At 43.1% G+C, this 27,330-nt stretch overlaps 1 protein-coding gene across 8 annotated transcripts in view; it reads right to left on the reverse strand.

The window, feature by feature from the left end:
• The window catches only part of mark1 (MAP/microtubule affinity-regulating kinase 1), a 177,356-nt gene that overhangs the window by 55,550 nt on the left and 94,476 nt on the right, over positions 1 to 27,330 (reverse strand). For 7 of the 8 annotated variants that reach the window (XM_085980970.1, XM_085980961.1, XM_085980953.1 and 4 more), the window contains exons 4-6: positions 9,245 to 9,293; positions 3,995 to 4,060; positions 1,917 to 1,987 (exon numbers count right to left, since the gene is read on the reverse strand). In XM_085980970.1, coding sequence (XP_085837096.1) covers positions 1,917 to 1,987; positions 3,995 to 4,060; positions 9,245 to 9,293 — 186 coding nt within the window. Of the gene's footprint in view, positions 1 to 1,916; positions 1,988 to 3,994; positions 4,061 to 5,845; positions 5,950 to 9,244; positions 9,294 to 27,330 lie in introns of those variants that run through there. The other variant, XM_085980985.1, reaches the window with a different exon arrangement.

The following is a 27,330-nucleotide window of genomic DNA, read 5'->3' on the forward strand; positions in this document are numbered from 1 at the left end:
TATTTTGAGCTCTCTTTTCCTGCAATGAGGGAGACAAGTGGAGTTTGAGTGAGAATGAAGGAGTGAGTGTAGAGAATCCATAGCATAGATGCTTAGAAGGAGACAAAGATGGAGTGAGGTGGCAAGACCAAGGGCCCTCCCTCTGTGTTGTCAGTTGTTTTCATAGCATCAGAGTGATAGGGAGTGTGAGGGCTGCATAGTCGAATAGTTAGGTGAATGTGAGCATAGAGAGAGGGGGAATGGGTAAGGGTGCATGGATGTCAGTGTCAAGTGGGGTGTGGAGGAAGAGATTGCTAAAGCTGAGTGCTGGTGAGGAGAGGCAATGGAGACCAGATTGAGAGTGATGGGAACTTCATACTCACTTTTCCAGTGTGAAGGTCATGAAATCTCTTCCTACACTGTATCCAGGTTCTGCGGGTAGCCGATAAGGAGTTGACCTCCTCTGCCACTTGCAGCCACGCAGCCTTTGTCTGCTGGGGAGGCATCTTCCTCCCTGATGAAGGGAAGAGCACCTCCTTGTGAGCTCTTGCTCCCTCCACTGAAGCCTGCAGGGCAACGTCGTCAAAACGGGGTGCAGAGCTCAGTCTTTCTCTTGCCATTCTGCTTCCAGCTCAGTGTATCAGCAAATGCCAAAAGGTTGGCAGCCTGTAGAAGAAGCAAGGCTTGTTGCAGACCCTAAATGCAGCAGCAATAATGACGTCATATTATGCGACTTTCTGACTGGAAATACTCATTTGCCAAGGGTTCCCACACGTTGGAAATCAATTGGCCAATTAAGTTAAAATTGCATCAATCTCTCACACCCATTTAGATTCGTGTGGGAAACACCAAATTCGGGGAACCCGACAATTCCCTGCACCGGAGTTAAAATCGACCCCGATGACTTCAGTCTTCCCAATGTTTAACTGGAGGAAATTGATGCTCATCAAAGACTGGATAGCAGACAAACAGTCCAACAACACAGTGGAGGGGTTGAGAGAGATAGAGCTGGGTGTCGTTATGTAAATGTGGAAGCGGACTAAATGTCTGTGGATGATGTCTCCAAGGTGTAGCATGTAGAAGAGATGGGGACCAAAGACAGATCCTTGGGGAATCTAGAGTATAATGTGGGAACGGGAAAAGATACCATTGGTGGAGATGCTTTGGCTACAATTGGATAACTAAGCACAGAACCAAGCAAGGACAATGGAGGAAAGGCAGTGGAGGGGGGTGGTGTGGTCCACTGTGTCGAAGGCTGCAGAGAGTAGGACGAGGAGGGATAATGCATCACAGTCACAAAGGATGTAATTTGTGACTTTGGTTAGGGTTATTGCAGTGCTGTGGGTAGGGATGGAAACCTGATTGGAGACATTTAAACATGGAGTTGCAGGAAGATAGCCAGAGATTTGGGAGGTGGCAACATGTGTAAGAACTTTGGATCGTAAAGGGAGGTTGGAGATGGAATGGTTGTTGGCAAGGACAGAGGGCTTGAGGGTGAGTCATATAGACCAGGAAAATCCCAAGTTCGATCCTCAATCTGTGCTCAATTTGCTTATCTCAGCCAGGACAGCTGGTGGGGCATCCTAGGGCTAAGGAGGAAAGAAGTTGGTCAGAGTTCCTGTTTCTAATCGCTAACCAGTCACCCTTCTGGAAAGTATGCTTGTGTGAACATCAAATAAAGACAGAATCAGAATCAGGCATGGCTGTGATGTCCCTGCGCAGGCTCACACAATAAGGTTACTTAGCAGGGTAATGGAATGGAAAAGATGAAAGAAAAGGCTGTAAAGATAAAAACACAGGCCATCATAGGCATTTCCCTACAGAAACAAAACTTATTGATTTAGGTTTGCATTTACATAGAAACAAATCTATAATAATCGATAATGAATATCATGAGGAACTAAAGTTAAATTCTTACATAATTATGCTCAACTCACCTGTCTAAACTTTGCCCTTGCTTCTTTTTCTTTCATTCTTCCATGTGCAACTAAGTAATCAAAAACTTCTCCTGCATTGTGAGGAGGTAAAAAAGAAGCATATTTACCAAATGTGCAGTCTAATATTACAATTCTTCCTAAACAAGTCCACTTTTCGGAGCTCTTTTCAAATGAACTTTGAAAATCGAAGTCTTTTGTTGTGTTGCCACAGTCCATATTTTCTGGACTCTATGTATACATTAATATAATGATCACAGTTATAAAGGAAGCACGGTCTCATCCCTGTACTTTAAAAAGTGTGAAAAAAACATAACTTACAAGTACACTGGAGATACTCAACAGAAAGAACAGCTACTGTATAATGCAATAGCAGGTACTGTACTAATTATGGTACCAAATCTACAGACAAAGCTGAGAATGGAGTACAAGGTAACGAACACAAATCTTTAGATTAGAATTATAAATGAATGATTCAGAAACAATAAGCAGCACGTGGAGTTTGTGGACCACTCAGTTACTACGGCTGTAAGCAATTTATAACCAATAGCTAGCAGCACTACAGTAAAATAATGCTACAGGTTAAAATTAAATAATTCCCCCAAAATAAAAAATAAATTTAATGGCAAGTGGTAGTATAATAAACAATTTACAGGACAAGTCTGAATGGGAGGAAAATTGTTTTTTTTGTAATTTTTGCATTGATTTAAAAGGACAACCAATTTCAGATTTTTTTTTAAAGCCTTTTATTGGTTTGGTTAAGTCATCAGTCGCAACGAACTGTACAACTGTATTGCTATGAGTGATCATCAAGATCAAAATAATGCACAGCTCCTCCCACTCTTAGAAACAAACAATTATTTACCACTCATTTCATGAAGACAGCACCTCTAAGTAAACTGCAGTTTATCATCCAGGATCCCTTGAATAAATTGGGAGTTTATCCTTATGCAACAATTAAAATTGGAAGGGACTAATTCAACTCGAGGAAAAGGACCACTACCAGCTTCCCTGTTTGAACGGTGTGCCTTCCTGATCAATCACAAAGCTGAATGGATAGCGATTATGAGAACTCCGTGATCCAGAGCTTCACAGCTACAGTAGAATGTGTCAGACTTATTTTTAAGTGGGACAAAGCTTGAAAAACATAACACATATTGTGACCAGTCTGATGTATCCTTTTGTAACATTACTGCACTCCAAAACTGTTTTCCTGTAGTATTTTTAGATGAAATTAGATGCACTAGACATTCTACTGGCATTAGAAGCTCTATTGTCACACTATTTAACATGATGCTACCCTACAATTTTCTGGGGCAGAGTTTAAAAGAAGATTGCTGGAACAATGTAGAGAATTGTAGATAAAGAAGTTATAGTACTGGATACAAATTCCTTTATTCAATAGGGGCAAAAACTATATATAACCACACTGATAGATAAGTATTTGTAATTTGGTATAACCCAGTTTGTCATCTTTTAGTTATCATGTGCTGTGGACTATGATTCTAAATAAATAATACCACTTTCAACTCTGAGCTCAACAGAAAATGCACATGTAGAAAAAAGTACACTAAACATTAAAATGAGCTAACCTGCACAGGGAACATTAACGGTGGTTAAAAAGCAATATTCTAGTGTTAACAAAAATACAATAGCAAAATAAGCCATTTAACTACCAATTTACTAAGCTCGTCATTTTACAATAGCTTTAACACAGAGCTGCAACGACAGGTTTTCATCATCCTAAAGGATTGCCTATTTTCCCTGGTACCAAACTGTACATTTGACTGCCCTAAACAACAGTCGTTGTACCAGACGATACAGGAACATGGGACTGGCAGGAAGTGGATGGGATAGTATGTTAAAAACGTAATTTTTTTTTTTAAAAAGGGAAAAAGATGGGGAGAGACAAATACCACAACGTTGAAAAAACAATTATTTTGCATTTTGAAAGAACAGGACAACTACTTTGAGAGGTCAATCCTGCAACTGTCAGCACAATTATTATTTCAGTGAGTTTTTCCCCCTGCAGAAACCACATGCTGTGCATCAATAATAAGTAAGTCAAAGCCTTAACTTACCCCCACTTGCATACTCCATAATTAAATACAGTGTCTTCTCAGTTTCAATTACTTCAAATAACTTAACTAGAAGAGAGAAGGGGAAAAGATTTCTTATAAATAATAAATATTATTGAAATAATTATTGAAATAGTAAAAAGACTGGTGAATAAATTACTCTGGTCACTGTTAGCAGCAACATTATAATTCACTCATTCACTCCACAAAGCGATCATGGCAATTTTCTCCCTATATATTAAAGCTTTCATATTCAAGTTGTTATTCCAATCGGGAAATTAATCCTCTAAGAGTTTGAACAGTGCTTCAGAATCTTGTTTTAAATTTTCCCCCACATCTCCTGTTTTATTGTTGGATTTCACAATGACCTTACAATTCAGTGCCCCACACCATCATAGCTCCAATAAGATGATGAGTCTGTGGCCTGATCTTCACGACTCTGTCAGTGTCGCTCTGACCCAGAGTTTATTACAAATGAAATTTCAGTGGGCTGGGATGTCACTATAGATTTCATTCTTGAAGCTAAATATGCTTCATTATTTGCCTGCAGGTCCATGAGATCAGATTTATCTTGCACAACGCAGCTTTATACAACGTGCCAAACCAATGGTTTGTACTCCAAAATTTAATCTTAAAAACTGTTGGTACTAGAGTTATTAAATATTATTTTGAAACCATCCAATTTCAGTGTACTTTTCTCAAATAGGTACATTCCCCCCCACATCCCCTCTCCTCGCCAGCTGAAGGTGCCGATTTTGCGGACAGACCTGTGGCTATAGTTCCACAGGTGCCAGCTGTCCTCAAGTACCTCACCAATTGGCTATCCTTTATTCACCAGTCTAATGGGTGTGGCAAGCTAATTATCACAATTGAGACTGATCCTGCCCCCATTCACACGTGTACATTTTCCTCTAAACAGATAAAGTTACTTCTAATTGACCTTAAAAAAATTGTTCATCAATGTCATGTTGCTTCACATGACATCACATGTACAGCCCTTCACTAAATCTCCACTGGTATGTCCATCCAAAACTAGGTGTTGAGTTGGCAAGAGAAGGTAAACGCTGGGCAATGTTGTTTATATGTGTTAATGATGAAAATTCTTGATAAAGAAAATAGTTTAATGAAGCTTATTTATTCCGCTCCATTTCCTTCACACAAATCACCGTGGATTACAGTGGACTATTACAATGGATAGTTATCAAAGTCCAATCCAAAAATTTACAGACACAATTTAAGGTGAAAAAAAAAGAAAAATGCTTTTGTGTATGCTCCCTGTGCCCAAATATGAGTGCAAGGTAAGTGCATATATTGCCCTCATCAGCAAACACAAATCGTGCAGCCCACAATTCCCATTCATGGCATCACTCGAGGGGGATTCTACACAAAGAAAACCTTGCTATATAGGATAACAATGGAGAATTTAAAAACAAGACATCCTCAGTAGACAAATTTAAATTTAATTTTTGACCTTAAAAATCATCAGTCACGAAAGGAAACCAAACAAATGTCATCTTTGAGAGGCTTCAAAGTAAGAGGAACAAAGTCAGATACACAAAGGTGACAGCCTTTCCGGTGGGAGGGGGGGGGAGGGAGCATAGTAACAGCAAAGCTGAGCTCTACATCTTGAGGATACCTTTTGCTAGGAAATAACATCTTTACTGCATTGCTGGAAGCTCAGCAAATCTATACAGGAAGCTTCCAGAGATGGTGGTCCCTCGGTGGGGTTGGGAGAAGGATATGGCATTCCCAAACCCGCAGTTAAATTACACCTCTTATTCTACTGATTGCCGCAGGTATAGTTGAACCTCTTGCCTAGCTATTGAATGAAGATTGTTGAGTCAGTCAGTATACCTCGACTCTCCTATCTGAAGATTCCCTTTTAACATGTGGATAATCCAGTTTCAGCTGCTGCTTTTTGCGTCTTCCACTAAAATGCAAGGTTGTAGACTGTGTAGCATCAATTTGCTCTGCTTCTGATGGTTTCTTGCCTGGCAGATTAAAAGAACTCTTTGTAACTAAATAGCTCACTTATTTCTGCCTGTGATAAGTAGGGTGTTGACTACAAAAATCCCAGACTTAGACTACCTAGGAATATTCTCTAAATTTTACTCTCAATTAAATATGCATTTAGTAAAGAAGCTATGACAATGTCTAGTACATATTCATAAAAATTAGTTCCATAGTGTGTCTTGGGGCAGAATGGTTTAACACTCATAATAAAAATGAGCTTTACTACTGTACATTCGTTTTCCAATCAAATCATTTTCTCTGGTTAACCAAATTGCAACTACACAAAATATATAAATACATCTTTAATTTTTTTTTTTAAATGGGAGTTAATTTCTTACAAAATTAAGCCTTAGTGGCGCAAGAGTTGATTTAAGTAACAGCTGTGTACAAAAGCATTACAAAAGTAGACAGTGCTGATACAGTGGGAAAAACAGAAAAAGAACATAAACTAATTAAAGATATAGCTTTTGAAACTCATCAGAGAAACATAGAACAGTTCCAACTAGCCAATTATATAAAAGGAAGATAAATCACACATGACACTACAAAGATTTGTCATCTTTATTTCCCCAAACCAAATACTGCACCAAACCATGTATACAAATGCTAATGGAAAGGCCTCATCCTAATTAGGTGTGAATTGTCCTCAGTGAGCCATTTCAGATGAGCCATTCTATGATACTTTACTGGGAAATAAGTCACACTTTGTATCCATTGCAGCAATGCCAACCCCACCATCTCATAAATCATGAGAAACTCTTAAAAATCATGAGATTTGCTAAGAAATCAGGAGTTGCTATTTTTTTCAAAAATAAAACAATATAGATTGACAGTGCATTTATGAACCTCATTAGTGGCTTTATTTAAGCTCCAACAGGTCACAGCTCTTTCCAAAATGATGTTATTGCATCTGAAAATGCTTTACAATAAACTTTTTAAAAATCTGACCCGTTATTACTACGCTGCCATGCATCTCAGTTTAAGGTTACGATGACAAATATAAATTAGTTATACAATTAAGCAGATATATTTATGGCTTTGGCCACCTGCCAGCAGGAAGAGGTGCGCATTCAGCCCACTGCCCGCCTGTTTGATGCCTGATGTTAAATCAAGCCTAAATTCTCCTGTGAACCAAAACCAAAACCTACTCTATTAAACGTGCTGTGTCTGAGATAGTCTCGAAGTAACAAGTTTTATTGTTGTTTTTGGCCACCACGATAAACTCTGCTCCTCGTCACCGATTCCATACTCCTCCCCAGTCATTCATTCAGGCTGAACCAGAGAGTGCGAGACCTTTGACTCTGTTTGATCCAGAGCGGAGCTCTAAACACCACATCCTACCCATCACAACTTCTTGTTTCCATCTCTGAAACACTGCCTGTTTCTGCTCCTACCTCAACTCCTGCACTGCTGAAACCCTTTATCCATGCTTTTGTCACCAACAGAATATTTTTCTCCAATGTCCTCTTTCTGGCTCTGACACTCCAACCTCCATAATTTCTGATTTGTCCAAAACTTAGCCACTCTTATCCTTTTCTACACTCAGTCCTGTTCATTCATTATCCCCATTTTCACAAACTAACTTTGGCTGCGTGTCCCCAACACACTTCAAATTTAGAATCTTTGTCGGTATCTTCAAATCCCTTCATGGCCTCGACCCGACTTTCTGCAACCTCCTCCAGTTTTATACCCACTCCTTCATTCTTCAGCCTTTTGTCGCTGCGATTTTGTGCGTTCCCAGTCCCTTCACCTCACCATTGGTGGCAGAACCTTTATCGACCACATCTTTCTCTCTGGAATTCCTTCTCTAAACCCCTCCACCTCTTGCTTCTCGACCCACCTTGAAAAACCAGCTCAACATATGTGCAATTTTAGCCAGAATAAAGTGAAGACAACTTAAGAAAATTAATGTCTGATGCCTTTGAACTGATAAGATTCCACATTAGAATTTTAAAATACAATATTTCTTATATACTGTGCAGGATTTAGTGTTCATATTTCTTATATCTACCTTCATAAACTGGTTCCCCTTTTTGCTGCAACTCCCCTCAGCTTAGTTTCTGGATTTCACACATGGATTAAAAGGAAGCCTTCTGTTGCACCCCTCATAGTTTTGAACCATAAAGAACTGCTTTGATACCCATCTTACATGCCACATACTTAACCTGCATTGAAAATTTGCTATCATGTAAGAAAGATCAAAACTCCTCAACCAGCCCCCTCCCCCCACTAGATCATCCTGTAGGGTCAGTCAGTGTCTTACTGGCATGGCCACGCCTCCTTTCTGCTTTGCGAAGGTTCCATCGAAACGTGCCTGCCAATCAATCGTGTCCAGGTAACAGGAGCCCATCCCCTTTCGGAATTGGAACATTATACAAAGACTAGGTGCGTGGGGCATGCAGGCAGTTTTCGTTTTTTTTGTCTCTACAGAAGTTTTAATTTGAAATTAATCAACAGTTCAACTTGAGTTTTGAGTTAAATCACATGATTGCGAGTTGGGGGGGAATTCCATTAAAAATCGCGTGTCTCGTGATTAAATCGTGAGAGTTGGCATTACTGTCCTTGTGGTTGTAGCACTTACTCAGATAGAGCTACCAATGCTCGCACCTCACTGGTGCGCCAAGATGAAAGTGGCACAATACTGAGCTATACAGACCAGGAGGATCTCAAGTTCAATTACTGGTCTGTGCTGAGTTAGCCGTTTTCAGCTAGGGTGTTGATAATAGGCCTCAGCATCCCTGGGCTAGAGAGGGGTTAAAAAAGACAAATTTCAACCAGTCCTGATCACTCTTCAGGGACCCCGCTGGAAAAGATGCATTTAAGACTTCAGCTAAGGACAAATGCCTTAGCTGCATTACACCACACACCCCCCCCCCCCCCCGGCTCCCCAACAGTCAAATATAATACTGACACCCACTGCCTAGGCTCACAAATGAAGAATTGCCACTGCCCATGGAACTGTATTCCAACATGAGGCACTGGCTTCAGGAGGTGTAGAAATTGGAAAAGGAATAAAAATGTTGAAAAGCAAAACAATAATTAAGTGTAGCATAGACAGCACCTGTTTCAAATGTTTGCTACTTTTTACACAATAAACAATTGTCAACAGAAAGTTAGAAAGAAAAGAATCTCTCATGAGCGAACCCAGTTTAAGTAAAATGCATTTTAAAGTACTGACTATTTAAAGCTAAATCATCTGTATTTAACACATATTTGAATAGAGTTAAAGTACAATCTTACCTATATTGGGATGATTCAAAATCTTCATAATTCTTACTTCTCGAAAGAGCTATTAAAATTAAAAATATTAAGTGTTAGAAGTGTACATTAAAAACGCGCACTGGTCTTCATTTTATCATGGTGCAGATAAACTGCTGAAACTCATCATGAAGCCAGCCATACAGCAGAGTACAGTGCAAGGGCCACCTATATTTGATCTTCTACAGAAGACTGGAATCACTGTTAAAAACAAACATATTGCAGAACAGGGTGATTCAGTGTATTAATACACAGCTCTTTCACTTCTAGGGCCTTGGTTAGAATCCAACCCAAGGGATGGAAATTTCCTCTTTCTGCTGGCTGCAAGGGTACTTACAAATTCCACTTTCACATTGAAGTGCAGCAGTTTCAAGTGTGCATCAATGCAAATGCTGCATTATAACTGGCAGTCATAACTGGTAATATGAATCTGAGCACCGGAGCCACCTCAAATAGATTGCCTTACTTTTATGTTCGCACCGGGTGAAGTACAACTTAACAAATTGCACTGTGCCACCCGGGAAATTTATATTTCAGTCTGTTCGGAAAGAAATGCTAGTCCTGCCTGTTCTCTCCGAACATTATAGACTGGCTGGGGTTGGAGTGGATAAACTGGTTCTTTGCTTGTGAACACAATACAGCAACATGCAACCAGTAAAATAACTGGGGGTCTGTCAGCTGGATGTCAAACTCTCCAGCTATTGGTCTCAGACTAGTACCCTAAGTGAACTGAGCTAGAGCAGTCTCAATCTAGTTCCTACTGACTGTGGGCTCTCACCACCACTCCATACTCACTTTAAGACAAACCTTTTTTAATCGCAGTCGGAGAAAAACTTGCACTTATAGTGCCTCATCATGTCTCTCAGAAATGTCTTAAAGCACACCACATACAATGAATTACTTTGAAGTGCAGTGATTGTTTTGTAAACCAACACAGCAACCAAATTGCACACAGCAAAATACCACAAAACAACAAGATGATGGCCAGTAATACAAAAGCAAAATACTGCAGATGCTGGAAATCTGAAATAAAAACTGAAAATGCTGGAAATACTCAGCAGGTCAGGCAGCATCTGTGGAGAGAGAAACAGAGTTAACGTTTCAGGTTGATGACCCTTCATCAGACGAAAGGTCATCGACCTGAAATGTTAACTCTGTTTCTCTCTCCACAGATGCTGCCTGACCTGCTGAGTATTTCCAGCATTTTCAGTTTTTATTTCAGATAATGGCCAGTTAGTCTGTTTTTGGGTGGTGGTCATAAAGGTTGGCTAAGAAATTAAGAGAACTCCCTGCTCTTCTCTGAATAATGCCGTTTATCCTTAATATCCACCCAAACAGATAGATGGGGCCTCATATGAAGGACTTAAACTAGACCAAAGCAAGCTCACTCAGTATTGTAATATTAAATTATGCGTTGAAGTTCTGGACTGGGGCTTCAACCCATGGCCTTCCGGCTCAAAAGGAGTGTGTGCCATCAACCAGCGAGGACACGAGGATGGGAAATGGTATCAATTTATGAAGCTGGGTCAGCGTAGAGAGCTTTGAGTTCAGTATATTGTATACAGGAAAAAAAAGTCACTGGTGAGCCTAAAATAAGAAAATTCCATTCCCCAGCAGTAACATCTCACTTAAATGAGCAGAAAAAATATTTGACATCATTTCTAATGCTACTTACTCCTTTCATTGTACAATATCAATCCTGCAGAAGCTCATGGTAGTTTTAAGTTCTCAGTTTACCTTCCACTTTGAAAAGTGATGACTGTTATAATTTTATTGAAAAAAATTTTTAAGTTCAGAACAGATCTGCCCAGAAAATACAACATTTTGAGTTAGAAAAATAAATAGCACAAAATAGCAGTATTGAGGAATCTGTGTTAATGCCACCCTGGATGCACTTTACAAATCCTGAAGTACAGATTGGTGCCAGTGAAGGGTTTATTGTCCTATACCAGATAACTCTATTTAAGAACAGCCCTTATGTTTTTGCGCAATCTCACAACATGGAGTTTTATCCTTCATATGCTGAAATCATAAATCATTTTGATTTTTGAGCCAGTTGGGTTAAATATCTACAGATTCACTTTTGTAAAATTACTGCAAGTCACATCACTTAAATAGATATTGTTGCATAAAAATAAATCAAGCTCACTCTTCATTTTTGATTCATTTCAAGCTAGGATCCAAAAATCTTCATCCGATCATTCACTAGTTTCTTGACTCATTGGGGGAATTTTAACTCCCAAGGACAGGTGGGTGGGTAGGTAAAACATTTTTAATTCTCAAAACCAAACCCCAACTCACATCCGGGCCTCGGGAATCCCAGAAGGTAAAAGGAGGAGAGATGGGCCAGATCCATGCGGTAAGTGCTTGTGGTCCAGGAGGAGCATGAGTTTCCCCCAGGCCCAGCAAGCTAACCTCCACACAATCAGCCCCCCCCAATCAGCAGATCCCAACACCCACGATGTCCAATCCCCCCATCAAACTCGCACCACGTCCAACACGCAGTACCACGTCCAACCTACTCCCACCATGTCGGACCCCACCACCCCGTGCCACGTTTGATCCCACCCCACCCCACCCCTCAGGATGTCCTACCCACACCCATGTGATGTCCAAACCACCCCCTCCGATGATGTCCGAACCCCCCCACCACCATCCCGCGCGATGTCCCAACCCACCCCCCCATCCCGCGCGGTGTCCAAACCCCCAAACCATCCCGCGCGATGTCCGAACCCCACCCCCATATCCCGCGCGATGTCCCAACACAACCCCCATCCTGCGTGGTGTCCGAACCCCACCACCACCATCCCGCGCGATGTCCGAACCCCCAAACCATCCCACGCGATGTCCGACCCCCCCCACAATCCCGCGCGGTGTCCAAACCCCACCATCCCGCGCAATGTCCGAACTCCCCCCACCACCATCCCGCGCGATGTCCGAACTCCCCCCACCACTGCCCCCACCACTATCCCGCGCAATGTCCGAACTCCCCCCACCACCGTCCCGCGCGATGTCCGAACTCCCCCACCACCATCCCGCGCAATGTCCGAACTCCCCCCACCACCATCCCACGCAATGTCCGAACCCTCCACCATCCCGCGCGGTGTCCGAACCCCGCCCCCAAGCCCACACTGTGTCCGAACCCCCCCCCCACCACCACCATCCCGCGCGGTGTCCAAAACCCCCCCAACCATCCCACGCGATGTCCGAACACCCCCCACCATCCTGCGCGATGTCCGAACATCCCTCCACCATCATGTGCGAACCCAACCATCCCGCGCGATGTCCGAACTCCCCTCCTTCCACCCCCATTCCACGCGATGTCTGAACCACCCCAATATCCTGCGCTATGTCCGATCCACCCCACGAGATGTCATAACCCACCCCCATCCAGCGCAATGTCCGAACCACCACCACCGCCAACCCCACCCCGCACTGTTAGACTTACCGGACATCCGCGTCCCAGCTGCTTTCCTGCCCGAGAGAGCCAGCCTGTCAATGTGGTTGGCAGCTGGGCAGTTTTCATGTTGAAAAAATAACAGACACCCTGCCATTAAATTCAGCAGGACGTGCAAGAAACCCATACTTGCGGGTTTTCCATCCGAAAAATCCCCCCCCAACCCCGTTCCCCACTCCGAGTAAATAGCAGGGCCATTGTAACCTGTAATACTGCAAAATGTTCTGTTGCCGTGAAGTACTCCAGATGCAATTTTTAAACTTTGTGGCTCGATACAAGAAATTTAGAAATACATATTTCAGATAGGCATTATTATGCCAGTTTGAGACCAGCTCCCCTCTATTGGTGGATCAGGTCATTCACAGTATGCATGAAATGTAATATTTGCTTTGCACTTACGCACACATTGCATGTATATAGAAGGGCATGCTATGCACAGATTTCCTCCCTATTTTGTCCAAATCTATGGGCGTTATTTAATCCTCTGCAGGAGATACAAGCCAAAATCTATGCTTAGCCATCTAAATACATACAAATCCAGTTACCAACTCCCTTTCCTGTTCAGATTATAGCTGAACAAACAGAGCCCTCAATTTTAGCCATAATGATTATTTCAATAAACTCTAACAGGAAGAATGGCAAGTTGGAAGTCAACAAATGAACATTAGAAATACCTGTCAACTTCGGGAAAATGTTAGCAATGAGATCTAGGACAGATTAAAAGGTAGATTACTAATCCATTTAAAAATAAGACATTATTTTCCCAGATTGAAGTGTATCAAAATGGAGATTCCACCTTTTGATTTTTTTCTCTTGAGCCGATCAACAGCATATTCTAGATTGCAGAGGTCAGTAGGCCCGTCCAATCTCACTCATCTGGACGCAGACACTTCTATGTTTGTTTAATAAAGTAACCCAATTTGATGCATTCCACTCTGGGGAAAAATGTGCTTCCAAATGTTTGAAGAAGTCAGTAATTTGTCTTTTTGAGCCAACCGCTCACGACAAACATAGTTCTGATGTTGACAGCTGTATCAATATGCATTTGCTCACCTTCAGCTTCTTACCTAAATCCCACACTGCATGAAGACACATCTCAATGTCTATTTGCATCCCAATATATGCTCAGCTACTGCAAAGTTTGGTCAAAAGTTTCGAACAAAATTACCGACAGGTCTTTTAAGGTCTGCAATAGCTAATACTGTATACAACAACAGCCTGCCAACATTCACCATCTGCTATATCTGGAAGGTTAGAAGTAAATGTGATGCCACTTCTAATAAATTAAAGCTTTCTTGCGGGGGTGGGGTCAGGGCGGGGGCGATGGAAGAGACCAAATTCCATGTAATAAATAAAACCTCAAAAACCACAATGGGATTCTCTCGAGTGTACCATGACCTCAAATACTGGTCGTGGGATTGGGAGTTAGGGATTAAAGTTCAAGTGGTGGAGGTGGTCAGAAAATGACTTTTCACCTCTTAGAGCTGCACTCAAATCTAGCCCAGAATTATTGGCATGGAGATCTCTGTCTGCTAGTTGCAAGGGTGGAGAGAGTTTGGCCAATCACTATCCAAATGCTAGTGAGCATTGTCCCACAGCACAAAACTGGCACTTTCGACAATTTCAATTAGAGGTAACAGGTCAGCTGTAGGATGAAATGGAAAAGTGCCACATGCACAATTAAGGGATGCCCTTCTGAGTTTGGGCTGAAAACATTAATTGGGTCAGACTGGAGAGTGCTTTACTTTGCATCTAACTGTACCACACCAGAGTGCTTGATGCTGACATTAGGTGCTCGAAATAGAAAGTATTCTGTTCTCCCAGCACTAACATCATACATACATTTCACAAAAAAAGCATCCATGAAAGTTCTTTCAATTGTATCACTGCAAGTTATTTTTTTTCTCTTTCTGTGCAATTATTACATGTTCTTCCCATAGTTGCACATTTTCAATGTACTTTTTAACTGCTACATTTTTTATTCAAGGCTAATGGTCTACGTTGGAACATTAAGGCTAAAATTGTAAAATGCATTACAGATATTTTGAAATGTTACATAGAATTAGATGGAATGTACAGCACAGAAACAGGCCATTCGGCCCAACCAGTCTATGCTGGTGTTTATGCTCCACTCGAGCCTCCTCCCGTCTTTCCTCACTTAACTCTATCAGCATAACCCTCTATTCCCTTCTCCCTCATATGCTTATCTAGCCTCCCCTTAAATGCATCTATACTATTTGCCTCAACCACTCCGTGGTAGGGAGTTCCACATTCTCGCCACTCCCTGGGTAAAGAAGTTTCTTCTGAATTCCCTTTTGGATTTCTTGGTGACTATCTTATACTGATGGCCTCTAGTTTTACTCTTCCTCACAAGTGGAAACACTCGCTCTGTGTCTACTCTATCAAAACCTTTCATAATTTTATAGACCTCTATTAGGTCACCCCTCAGCCTTCTCTTTCCTGATAGGTTTAATCTCACATTTCTGGTACCATCCTTGTAAATATTTTTTGCATCCTCTCCAGTGCCTCTATATCCCTTTTATAATATGATGATCAGAATTGTACACAGTGTTTCAAGTGTGGTTTAACTAAGGTTCGATTTAAACGTTGAAGTTGTGAAACAATAGCCTATCTTCAGATTAACCTTCTGTTCTCCAACACAAACTGGTATTATGTGAATGGCTTCTCTACAGCCTGTCTATTTTATCTATATATATACACGTGTGTACGGGGCAGTGGTCTCAGGATTCTAAAGGTGGTGCTGTCATTGTAACTATGACTATTTGATTATAAAGGGAGGAGCACCTATTATACGACAGCCTAAACTGTACCCTCAGTAATCCCCAGGTAGTTGTTGCAACAAAAAAGAAATAATCACAGATGTGGTCCCAAATGACAGGTCAAGTGGACAGATCAAAGTGTAAAACAATTTGTCTGGTCAGAATTCATCAGAATACCTTTAAACAATGTGGAGCGCTGCAAGTAAATCGTGGCTTTTCCTAATCTGGTGCTGAATCTACTAAAGAAGGCTGCTCAGCTTAGAAATGGTGGAATCACTGGGGCAAAATAAGCAGTAGTAATGCCCGGGTGTGGAAGAAAGTACTGAATCTTTGGAAATGGAAGAATGCTGGTGCGCAAACCAGTGTAGTTTGGCAGTAGCAGAAACAGCCTTTCTCGTCGCAACAGAAACAGTGTATTATAGGCACAATTAGTTAACGTGCCATCCTATCAGGGGATATTCACATTTACTATTTAATTATTAACAAGAATGCTAAATCAAAATTCTGTAATAAAACACAACAGTCAAGCATTGGACACCACGTGATCCTGCCTAGTATTAGACAATGACACAAAGTAAGCCCATGGCTTCTCCGTTAATAAAATATTCAGCTGAACGTCTCACCCACATGAAAATTGAACTGACCCTTCCCCAATAAAAGGGAATAAAGTCTGACTTGTACCATACCCCATTCAGAATTAAACCAGACATCTCACCCCTTCCCCTCCAAAGAAAATGGGGCCAACGGCCCCTTATTGAGTAAAAAAACGCCCCACCCTCCCACCCCTACACAAACACATAACCACCGCCACCAGTGGAAAGTCTGACCTCTAACCTCCCCCATGAAGATAATCTGACCCATTCCCTCCACCCCCCACCAATTAGAAAAAATGTTACCGTGGCACTGTCCACCCGAACAAGAAAATCACCCTGGGAAACCCTGTATTGACAAGAATATGGCCACTCTCACCACTGACAAGAAAATCAGAGCCTGCCAAGAACAAAATATGGCTTGTACCAGTGCTCCTATGCACACAATAATTGTTTCCTCCTTCCCCTCTACGGAGCAGGAAAATCATCCTTGCAGGAAGGAGTCCTGCCCCCCAGAGAGTTTGCTGCCAACACCAGCTGAGTTTCCCTGCCTTTTCTTCCCCGTCCCCCATTTCCCCCTCTCCTCCACCCCCCTTCCCATCCACTTCACCTATCCCCTTCAAAATTGAAAGATTTGTACCTCTTTACAGTTTGCAAAATCAGAGGGGATTTTTTTGTAAAAATAAATGGGGCGTAGTAAAAATATCATGATCTGTGCATGTTTGTGAAATATTGGAACATTTTCTACATTAGAAAAATTTAGGCATTTTTTTTTTTTTTAATTGAAAATTCAGACTTTTTTTTTGAAACTCAGGGTGGCCACTTGGAACTGCACGCCCCCCCCCGCCCCCACCATCCCGTTCACAGCTGAGGTACTTTTCCAAACCACCCTCCAACGAGGTATTTTTCCAGCCCCAGCAGCTGACATACCTTTCCTAATCACCCCCTTACCCTTCTCACGTTCCCCCCCCCTTCCTTCGCCACTCTTGCACCCCTTCCGCTCTCTGCCTTGGTCCAATTATTCCCCCTGCTAAGCCTCAAGACATCACTGGGTCTTGACTACCCAACGCCACAGGAGATCGACTAGCGTGTACTTAATAACAAAGCAGTAACACCCAGGGGGTAATCAAGCAGCTTGCTTCATTGTCTCAGGGAAGCCCTAATTATAATTGTGCCAAACTAGCTTTTCCTGGAATTGGTTTGACTTCTGAAGGTAACCATAGTGATGGACTTTGGAAGAAAATAAATAGTGGAGGAAGTGCGCAACAGAAGAAGGCTTGTCTGCAAAATGCTCAATTTGATAAAGAGGTGTTTGAATCTAACTGCAGGCAAAGCTTTTGGGAATAAAGCCAGCGCTGGTGACTTTCGATTGAATTCTCTTTCCAGATTTACTTTCTTTTCTCTTCTTCATTCATATCTGTTATTGCTCAGAGAAATTCTGCAGTACACTTTCAAAAGATTGAATGAGCAGGGTAGATCGTGCTTGATCTCTGGAAAGAGGCAGCCAAATAGACTGAATTACATTTTCTTATTCTATGCTTTATGTTATTTTTCTGATGTCATGTAGTTTCAATCTGCCAATGGGGAAGGAGAGGGGGGGGGGCGCGGACGGGCGGGTAGGGAGAGAAAGGGGAAAGAGCAAGAGAAAGGGGAAAAGTGGGGGTGGGTGAAGGAAGAGAAAGAGACAGAAAGGGGAACAGAGGGAGAATGTTGCTTTATATGGTGCCACATCATGTCTCAAATATTTCAGCGTTTCACACACAATTACTCGCTGAAGTGCGAAGACCTCTATAGGAAAGGAGGCAGCCATTTTGCTCACAGCAACATCCCACAAATAGCAATCTGGTGAATAACCAGTTAATCTATTTTGGGTGGTGACTTGAGAGAACAATGCTGGCTAGGAGACCCGATTAACTCTCTATTCCTCTTGAAATAGTGGCACAGGAACTTTTAACGGTTCCAGTTCCTCCTTTATACTACTCAAGTGCTAACCTGGGACTTGAACACAGTCAAAAATGCTTCCAACTAAACTAAGCTGACACACTGATACAGAAGCTACGTGTTGCTGAGCCTGGTAGCACAGTCGCAGGCCTGCCAGAGCTCTGTATAAAATGGCTGAACAGTGTAGGTTGTTAAAAGAGGCTCGATTATGGATATTGTCCAGATGGTTTAAGGGTCCCTGGAGAGCAAAAAACAAAATGGCCTCCTCGTCTCTGTCCCATATGTACCTCCACCCGGGAGGTCGATCTGGAAAAATGGAGACCCAGTTTTGAGCATGTGTGGAATGAATGTTCCTGTTTTAATGTCATGACACACGAAGCAGGCTTGAGAATTGGCCCCGAGGTAGTGCATATTCAACAGTGTGCTTACATATTTTGCTATTTTACATCATGATGCTAGCATACTGATGCACTGAAAATGTTCAGCACGTTTAGTGGGCCATGGGCCATGAGGGAGGAATAGAGAGAGAGGAAGCAGATTAAAAATCTTGGTTCTGTATTTCTATTGGCGTTCCAGATGGCAGGTTGTTTATATTCAAGAATGGGTGTAGAACTGCAAGTTAGCAGTTGATGGCAATCCATTAAGGTAAGAATACTTGCATCACTGACCAGCACTCCATCTAAATGTGAGCCCGTATGACAGAGGCCCATCTTGGACTTCAGATAGCGTGAAGGCATTCGTAAGAATAGGTTGTGTCTGCTGAATACAAATGCTTGCACAATACAGGAAACTCTTAACTGGCGCCTAAATAACCGGAACCTCTGTTAACCGGCAAAATTCAGGAGTAGGTTCAGCTAAGTTTTACTTCATATTAGTGGCAGTTCCTGGATCTGTGGCTGTGTAACTGGGGTTCGTGCACTTGTTGCTAAGCAACAGGGACGCTTGGTCTGTGGCTGGAGATCCTGCACATGTTGCTAAGCAACAGGGAAGCCTGGATTTGTTGCTGTGTACGGAGCTCTCGTACCTTTTAAACTATACCTCTCTGTAATCCGGACTTTTTGATAAACCGGCACCACGCCAGTCCCGTTGGTGCCAGATAATAAAGAGTTTCCTGTAACTGTCTGCTTGGTAGCCGATAAAGACATACCTTGAGTTCAACAGCTAGCTTTTCATGTGTAAGCACTGTGTCCAGCCAGTTTAGTGACCATAATTATAGTGTACAATACTTTTACGATATATACAGTGGAAAAGTGATGTAACAAATTCCATAATGCTGTAGTGTGGGTCATGTACTGTAGTACCAAAGAGTTAATTGAATTGCTACAGTTTGCACTTTTCTACCACTGTTCGTGGCCAAAAACATGGTTTCTATAGCAGAGGCTTCTATGATCCAAAACCTGTGTTCATGTATGTGCCATTTACAGGTTGACTGTGGTACACAGGTCACTGGAGATCACAAGATGCCCACCATGTTCTCCTGTCACTCTTGAAAGATGGAATATACCATACTGAAGTCGCCTGAGGAAGTGTGTATTTGAAGACCAGGACTTCAAACCCGGCACTAAGCTCATGGTCTACAGGGCAGCAGTGATACCTGCCCTGCTGTATGCCTCAGAGACATGGACCATGTACAGCAGGCACCTCAAAGCACTGGAGATACCCCACCAACACTGCCTCCGCAAGATCCTGCAAATCCATTGGCAGGATAGGCGCACCAACGTCCGTGTTCTTGCTCAGGGCAACATCCCCAGAATCGAAGCTTTGACCACGCTCAATCAACTCCGATGGATGGGTCACATTGTCCGCATGCCCGATACGAGACTCCCAAAACAAGCGCTCTACTCGGAGCTCCGGCACGGCTAGAGAGCCCCAGGTGGGCAGAGGAAACGCTTCAAGGACACCCTCAAAGCCTCCTCGAAAAAGTGTAACATCCCCATCGACACCTGGGAATCCCTGGCCCAAGGCCGCACAAAGTGGAGGAGAAGCATCCGAGAAGGCGCCGAACACCTCGAGTCTCTTCGCCGGGAGCAAGCGGAAGCCAAGCGCAAGCAGTGCAAGGAGCGCACGTCAACCCAAGCACCCCACCCACCCGCCACTTCAACCATCGTCTGCCCCACCTGTGAGAGAGTCTGTAGGTCCTGCATTGGACTCATCGGTCACCTGCGAACTCATTTTTAACGTGGAAGCAAGTCATCCTCGGTTCCGAGGGACTGCCTAAGAAGATACCGTACTGACAGACTAGTGCAGAGGCTAAAACTATTTGATCATATTTGTTTATAGGTTAGTTACTACACAAATGTATAGCAGAATACTTAATCAGCATCAGGTTTGAGGAGGTTAAAAGTTAATTTTTAGAAGTTTAAAAAAAAGCCTGATAAGTGATGGAGATGGGTTTGTCTCTTAATAACCTGGGATTGAATTTCTGCTAGTTTCCACAGGTACAATCCAGGTGGAATCAGCCAAACCAGCGCAAAAGATCGTGGATTTTAAATGCAAGTGAGTTACGTCCAAAACCACTTATGATCGTGTTTTCATGATTAAAAAAAATTCATTCCTGGGATGTGGATGTTGCTGGCAAGGCCAGCATTTATTGCCCATCCCTAATTGCCCTCAACAAGGTGGTGGTGAGCCGCCTTCTTGACCCACTGCAGTCCTTGTGGTGAAGGTACTCCCACAGTGCTGTTAGGGAGGGAGTTTCAGGAGTTTGATTCCGCGACCGGCGATATATTTCCAAGTCAGAATGGTGTGTGATTTGGAGGGGAACTTGCAAGTGATGGTGTTCCCATGCGCCTGCTGCCCTTGTCCTGCTAGGCGGTAGAGGTCGCAGATTTGGGAGGTGCTGCCAAAGAAGCCTTGGCGAGTTGCTGCAGTTCATCTTGTAGATGGTACACACAGCAGCCACGGTACGTCGGTGGTGGAGGGAGTGAATGTTTAAGGTGGTGGATGGGGTGCCAATCAAGCGGGTTGCTTTGTCCTGGATGGTGTCGAGCTTCTTGAATGTTGTTGGAGCTGCACTCATCCAGGCAAGTGGACAGTATTCCATCATGCTCCTCACTTGTGCCTTGTAGATGGTGGAAAGGCTTTGGGGTGTCAGGAGGCGAGACACTCGCTGCAGAATACCTAGCCTCTGACCTGCTCTTGTTGCCACAGTATTGATGTGGCTGGTCCAGTTAAGTTTCTGGTCAATGGTGACTCCCCAGGATGTTGATGGTCGGGGATTCGGTGATGGTAATGCCGTTGAATGTCAAGGGGCAGAATTTAGACTCTTGCTTGTTGGAGATAGTCATTGCCTGGCACTTAAGTGGCAAGTAAAATTCATGCTACACAACAGTCCAAGCCCGAATGTCATCCAGGTCTTGCTGCATTCGGGCAGGGACTGCTTCATTATCTGAGGGGTTGCGAATGGAACGGAACACTGTGCAATCATCAGCGAACATCCCCACTTCTGACCTTATGTTGGAGGGAAGGTCATTGATGAAGCAGCTGAAGATGGTTGGGCCTAGGACACCACCCTGAGGAACTCCTGCAGCGATGTCCTGGGGCCATGATGATTGACCTCCAACCACCACAACCATCTTCCTTTGTGCTAGGTATGACTCCAGCCAGTGGAGAGTTTCCCCCCCCCCGATTCCCATTGGCTTTAGTTTTACTAGGGCTCCTTGATGCCACACTCGGTCAAATGCTGCCTTGATGTCAAGGGCAGTCACTCTCACCTCACCTCTGGAATTCAGCTCCTTTTGTCCATGTACGGACCAAGGCTGTAATGAGGTCGGGAGCCGAGTGGTCTTGGCGGAACCCAAACTGGGCATCAGTGAGCAGGTTATTGGTGAGTAAGTGCCGCTTGATAGCACTGTCGATGACACCTTCCATCACTTGCTGATGATTGAGAGTAGATTGATGGGGTGGTAATTGGCCGGATTGGATTTGTCCTGCTTTTTGTAGACAGGACATACCTGGGCAGTTTTCCACATCGTCAGGTAGATGCCAGTGTTGTAGCTGTACTGGAATAGCTTGGTTAGCGGGGCGGCTAGTTCTGGAGCACAAGTCTTTAACAGGCAGCTGGGATGTTGTCGGGGCCCATTGCCTTTGCTGTATCCAGTGCGCTCAGCCGTTTCTTGATACCACATGGAGTGAATCAAATTGGCTGAAGACTGGCTTCTGTGATGGGGAAGACCTCAGGAGGAGGCAGATATGGATCATTCACTCGGCACTTCTGGCTGAAGATGGTTGCAAATACTTCAGCCTTGTCTTTTACACTCACGTGCTGAGCTCCGCCATCGAGGTTGGGGATATTCATGGAGCCTCCTCCTCGCCCCGGTAAGTGTTTAATTGTCCACCACCATTCACGACTGGATGTGGCAGGACTGCAGAACTTTGATCTAATCCATCGATTGTGGGATCGCTTAGCTCTGTATTAAATGCCGCTTCCTCTGTTTAGCATGCATGTAGTCCTGTGCTGCAGCTTCCCCAGGTTGGCACCTCATTTTTAGGTATGCCTGGTGCTGCTCCTGGCATGCTCTTCTGCACTCCTCATTAAACCAGGGTTGGTCTCCTGGCTTGATGGTAATGGTAGAGTGGGGGATATGCCGGACCATGAGGTTACAGATTGTGGTAGAATACAATTCTGCTGCTGCTGATGGCCCACAGCACCTCATGGTTGCCCAGTTTTGAGCTGCTAGATCTGTTCTGAATCTATCCCATTTAGCACGGTGGTAGTGCCACACAACACAATGGAGGGTGTCCTCAGTGCGAAGACGAGATTTCATCTCCACAAGTACTGCTACCAATGCTGTCATGGACAAATGCATCTGTGACAGGTAGATTGGTGAGGACGAGGTCAAATAGATTTTTACCCTCGTGTTGGTTCTCTCACCACCTGCTGCAGTCCTATTCTGACAGCTATGTCCTTCAGGACTCGGCCAGCTCGGTCAGTAGTGGTGCTACATAGCCACTCTTGATGATGGACATTGAAGTCCCCCACCCAGAGTAAATTCTGCGCCTTTGTTACCCTCAGTACTTCTTCCAAGTGGTGTTCAACATGGAGGCGTACCGATTCATGAGCTGAAGGAGGGCAGTAGGCGTTAATCAGCAGGAGAACATAAGAAATAGGAGCAGGAATCGGCCACTTGGCCCCTCGAGCCTGCTCTGCCATTCAATAAGATCATGGCTGATCTTGGGCTCAAAGCCACTTCCCTGCCCGCTCCCCATAACCTTTCACTCCCTTATCTTGCAAAAATCTGTCTATCTGCACCTTAAATGTATTTAATGACCCAGCCTCCACAGCTCTCTGGGGCAGAGAATTCCACAGATTTACGACCCTCTGAGAAAAGAAATTCCTCCTCATCTCAGGGCGACCCTTTATTCTAAATCTGCCCCCGCGTTCTAGATTTCCCCACGAGGGGAAACATCCTCTCTGCATCTACCTTGTCAAGCCCCCTCAGTATCTTATATGTTTCAGTAAGATCACCTCTCATTCTTCTAAATGCCAATGAGTATAGGCGCAGCCTGCTCAACCTTTCCTCAGAAGTCAACCCCCTCATTTCTGGAATTAACCTAGTGAATCGTCTCTAAACTGCCTCCAATGCAAGTATATCCTTCCTTAAATAAGGAGACCAAAACTGTACGCAGCACTCCAGGTGTGGTCTCACCAATACCCCGTACAATTGCAGCAGGACTTCCCTACTTTTATACTGTATCCCCCTTGATATAAAGGCCAACATTCCATTTGGCTTCCTAATTACTTGCTGCACGCACATGCTAACTTTTTCTGTTTCATATACGACGACACCCAAATCCCTCTGTACTGTCGCATTCTGTAGTCTTTCTCCATTTAAATAATATTTTTCTTTTCTATTCTTCCTACCAAAGTGGATAATTTCACATTTTCCCACATTATACTCCATCTACCAAATTCTTGCCCACTCACTTAATCTATCTATATCCCTTTGTAGACTCTTTGGGGTAGATTTTCCTGGAGCCGTCAGGCGGGGTTTCAGGCATGTGGGAGGAGGAAAATCCCAAATTCGGGGGTCCCAACACCATCCTGCCCAAAACCCGCCTCCACGTAAATTTCACAGGAGGCGGGTACCCGCCCCGCACTGGGACCCACCGACCCGAGGCGGGAAGGGATTAGTGCCAATTAACTGCCTGTTAACAGATAGTTAACAGGCAGTTTTTAGCCTAATCCCTATTTTGAGGGGTGTCGTGTGGGATTCCCGATGGCTCCAAACCACGCCAGATTAGAGCAGGCGGGCTGTCGGGTTGAAGGACTTGGAGGGGTCGAGATGTCGGTGTCCAGGTGAGTGATGGGTGCATAAGTGCAAAGGTAAGTGTGTTTGGTGTGTCTAAAGAAGTTTAAATTACCTGTACTTACCTTAACAGCCTTTCTTCCTCTAGGTTTCGGGAGTCCATCACTCAGCCGGCACGGAAAGCAAAATGGCTGCAATCTGTCAAAAGTGACAGCCTTCAGCTTTCATTGCCGGTGAGACTTCTAACTGAGTCTGTGTAGAAGGACTCAGGTTAGAAGTCAGACTGTCAGTGTTTGACAGCTTCAAACAGCTGTGAAACACTGATATTTCATCTGTCAAGACCTCTTGACAGATGAAATTTCAGTCTGTGACATCACCTGTTGCCAGGTGGCCCTTAATTGGCCTGCTGAGCCCGCTGGGCGGGCTCAACAAGGTAAATCAAGGGAAAATTGCGCGAGTTGGCCGGACGTCGATGTAGGCGGGACTAAAACCCGAAAGCTGAAGTCCTGCCTCCTTCCCGACAGCTTAAGGAAAATCTACCCCTTTATGTCCTCCTCACAACTTGCTTTCCCACCTATCCTTGTATCGTCCGCAAATTTGGCTACAATACACTCGCTTCCTTCATCGGTCATTAATATAGATTGAAAATAGTTGAGGCCCCAGTATTGCTCCCTGTGGCACCCCACTAGTTACAGATTGCCATCCTAAAAATGACCCATTTATCCCGACTCTCTGTTTTCTGTTAGTTAGCCAATCCTCTATCCAATCTAATATGTTACCCTCAACACCATGAGCTCTTATCTTATGCAGTAACCTTTTATGTGGCACCTTGTCAAAATGCCTTTTAGAAATCCAAATACACTACATCTACTAGTTCCCGTTTATCCACCCTGCTTGTTACTTCCTCAAAGAACTCAAATAGATTTGTCAAACACGATTTCCCTTTCATAAAACCATGTTGACTCTGATTGTATTATGATTTTCTAAATGCCCTGCTACTACTTCCTTAATAATGGATTCCAGCATTTTGCCAATGACAGATGTTAGGTTAACTGGCCTACAGTTTCCCGATTTCTGTCTCCCTCCTTTTTTGAATAAAGGTGTTACATTTGAGGTTTTCCAATCCGCTGGGACTTTTCCAGCATCAAGGGAATTTTGGAAGATGCAATGCAACCACTATCTCTGTAGCCATTTCTTTTAAGACCCTAGGATGCAGGCCATCAGGTCCAGGGGAGTTGTCGGCCTTTAGACCCATAAGTTTGCCCAGCACTTTTTCTCCACTGATAGTTGTAAGTTCCTCCCTCCCTTTTGCCCCTTGATTTTCTACTATTACTGGGATGTTTTGAGTGTCCTCTACTGTGAGGACAGATACAAAATATTTGTTCAATGCCTCTGCCATTTCCTCGTTTCCCATTATTATTTCCCCAGTCTCGCCCTCTAAGGGGCCAACGTTTACTTTAGCTACTCTCTTCCTTTTTATATACTTGTAGAAGCTCTTACTGTCAGTTTTTATATTTCTTGCTAGTTTACTCTCATAAGCTATTTTCTTCCTCTATTATTTTTTTAGTCATCCTTTGCTGGTTTCTAAAATGTTCCCAATCTTCTGGCCTACCACTAATTTTTGTAACATTGTATGCCTTCTCTTTCAATTTGATACCGTCCTTATCTTCCTTGGTTAGCCATGTGTTGGTTCATCCTTCTCTTCGAGTCTTTCTTTCTCACTAAAATATATCTTTAAATGTCTGCCACTGCTTTTCTACTATCTTAACTTCTAATCTATTTCCCAGTCCACTTTAGCCAACTCTCTCCTCATACCTTTGTAATTGCCTTTATTTAAGTTTAATACTCTAATTTCAGACCCAAGTTACGCACCTTCAAACTGAATGTGGAATTCTATTATGTTATGATCACTCTTCCCTAGAGAATCCTTTACTATGAGATCATTAATTAATCCTGTTTCATTACACATTACCAGATCTATAATAGCCTGTTCCCTGGTCAGTTCCACAAGTATTGTTCCAAGAAACTGTCCCAAATACACTCTATGAACTCGTCCTCAAGGCTGCTTTTGCCAATTTGATTTGTCCAATCTAGAAGATGATTAAAATCGCCCACGAATATTGCTGTAACTTTCTTACAAGTCCCCATTATTTCTTGATTGATACTCTGTCCTATTGTGTAGCTACTGTTCGGAGGCCTGTAGACTCAGCAGTGCCTTCTTTCTCTTCCTATTTCTTACCTCCACCCAAATTGATTCCACATCTGGAACTTCCGAGCCAAGATCATTTCTCACTATTGTACTGATCTCATCCTTTATTAACAGAGCCACCCCACCTCATTTTCCTTTGTCTATCCTTCTGAAATGTCAAATGACCTTGAATATTCAATTCCCAGCCTTGGTCACATTGCAACGACGTCTATGTGATGGTTATTAGATCATACCCATTTATTTCTATTTGTGCCGTCAATTCATCTATCTTGTTACGAATCCCATACAAAACACTTAAGAGTGAAAAATGTTAACAGGACTTCTGCTTATCCTGACTTTGCTTTCTCCCATCCATTTGTTGTTCTATTTTATTTATTTTTTAAACTTTCCCTTTACTGTTTTCCTATTACTGCATGTTTTGGCTTTTTTTTTTAAAAATATCATTTTAAATTGTTTTGCTTTCTTTCCCAATACTAGCTTCCACCATGAATTTTGGAGGTGGGACCCACATACAACCATTGGCCTCTGACTGGTTGAAAATTAGCTGTAAATGATGTTTCTTTTTCAGCGATCCAATCAACTGCTAGAACTCTAATAATTATCAGTAAAAAAAAAAATTGAAATATGAAGAGCTACCAATAAGAAAACTGGAATATTAGGCTGGTCAACGTTTAAAATTGAATAAACAATTTACATCAACGATTTAGACTTTGGAATCAAAAACACAATTTCTAAATTTGCGGATGACACCAAATTTGGCGGGGGGATAGTCAAGACAGAGGAGGACTGCAACAAATTACAGGAGGAAATGAATAAACTTGCAGAATGGGCAAATAATCGGCA

Source organism: Somniosus microcephalus, chromosome 3 (assembly GCF_052327205.1).
Source record: "Somniosus microcephalus isolate GS21.2 chromosome 3, FLI_Smic_1.0, whole genome shotgun sequence".
Classification (NCBI taxonomy): domain Eukaryota; kingdom Metazoa; phylum Chordata; class Chondrichthyes; order Squaliformes; family Somniosidae; genus Somniosus; species Somniosus microcephalus.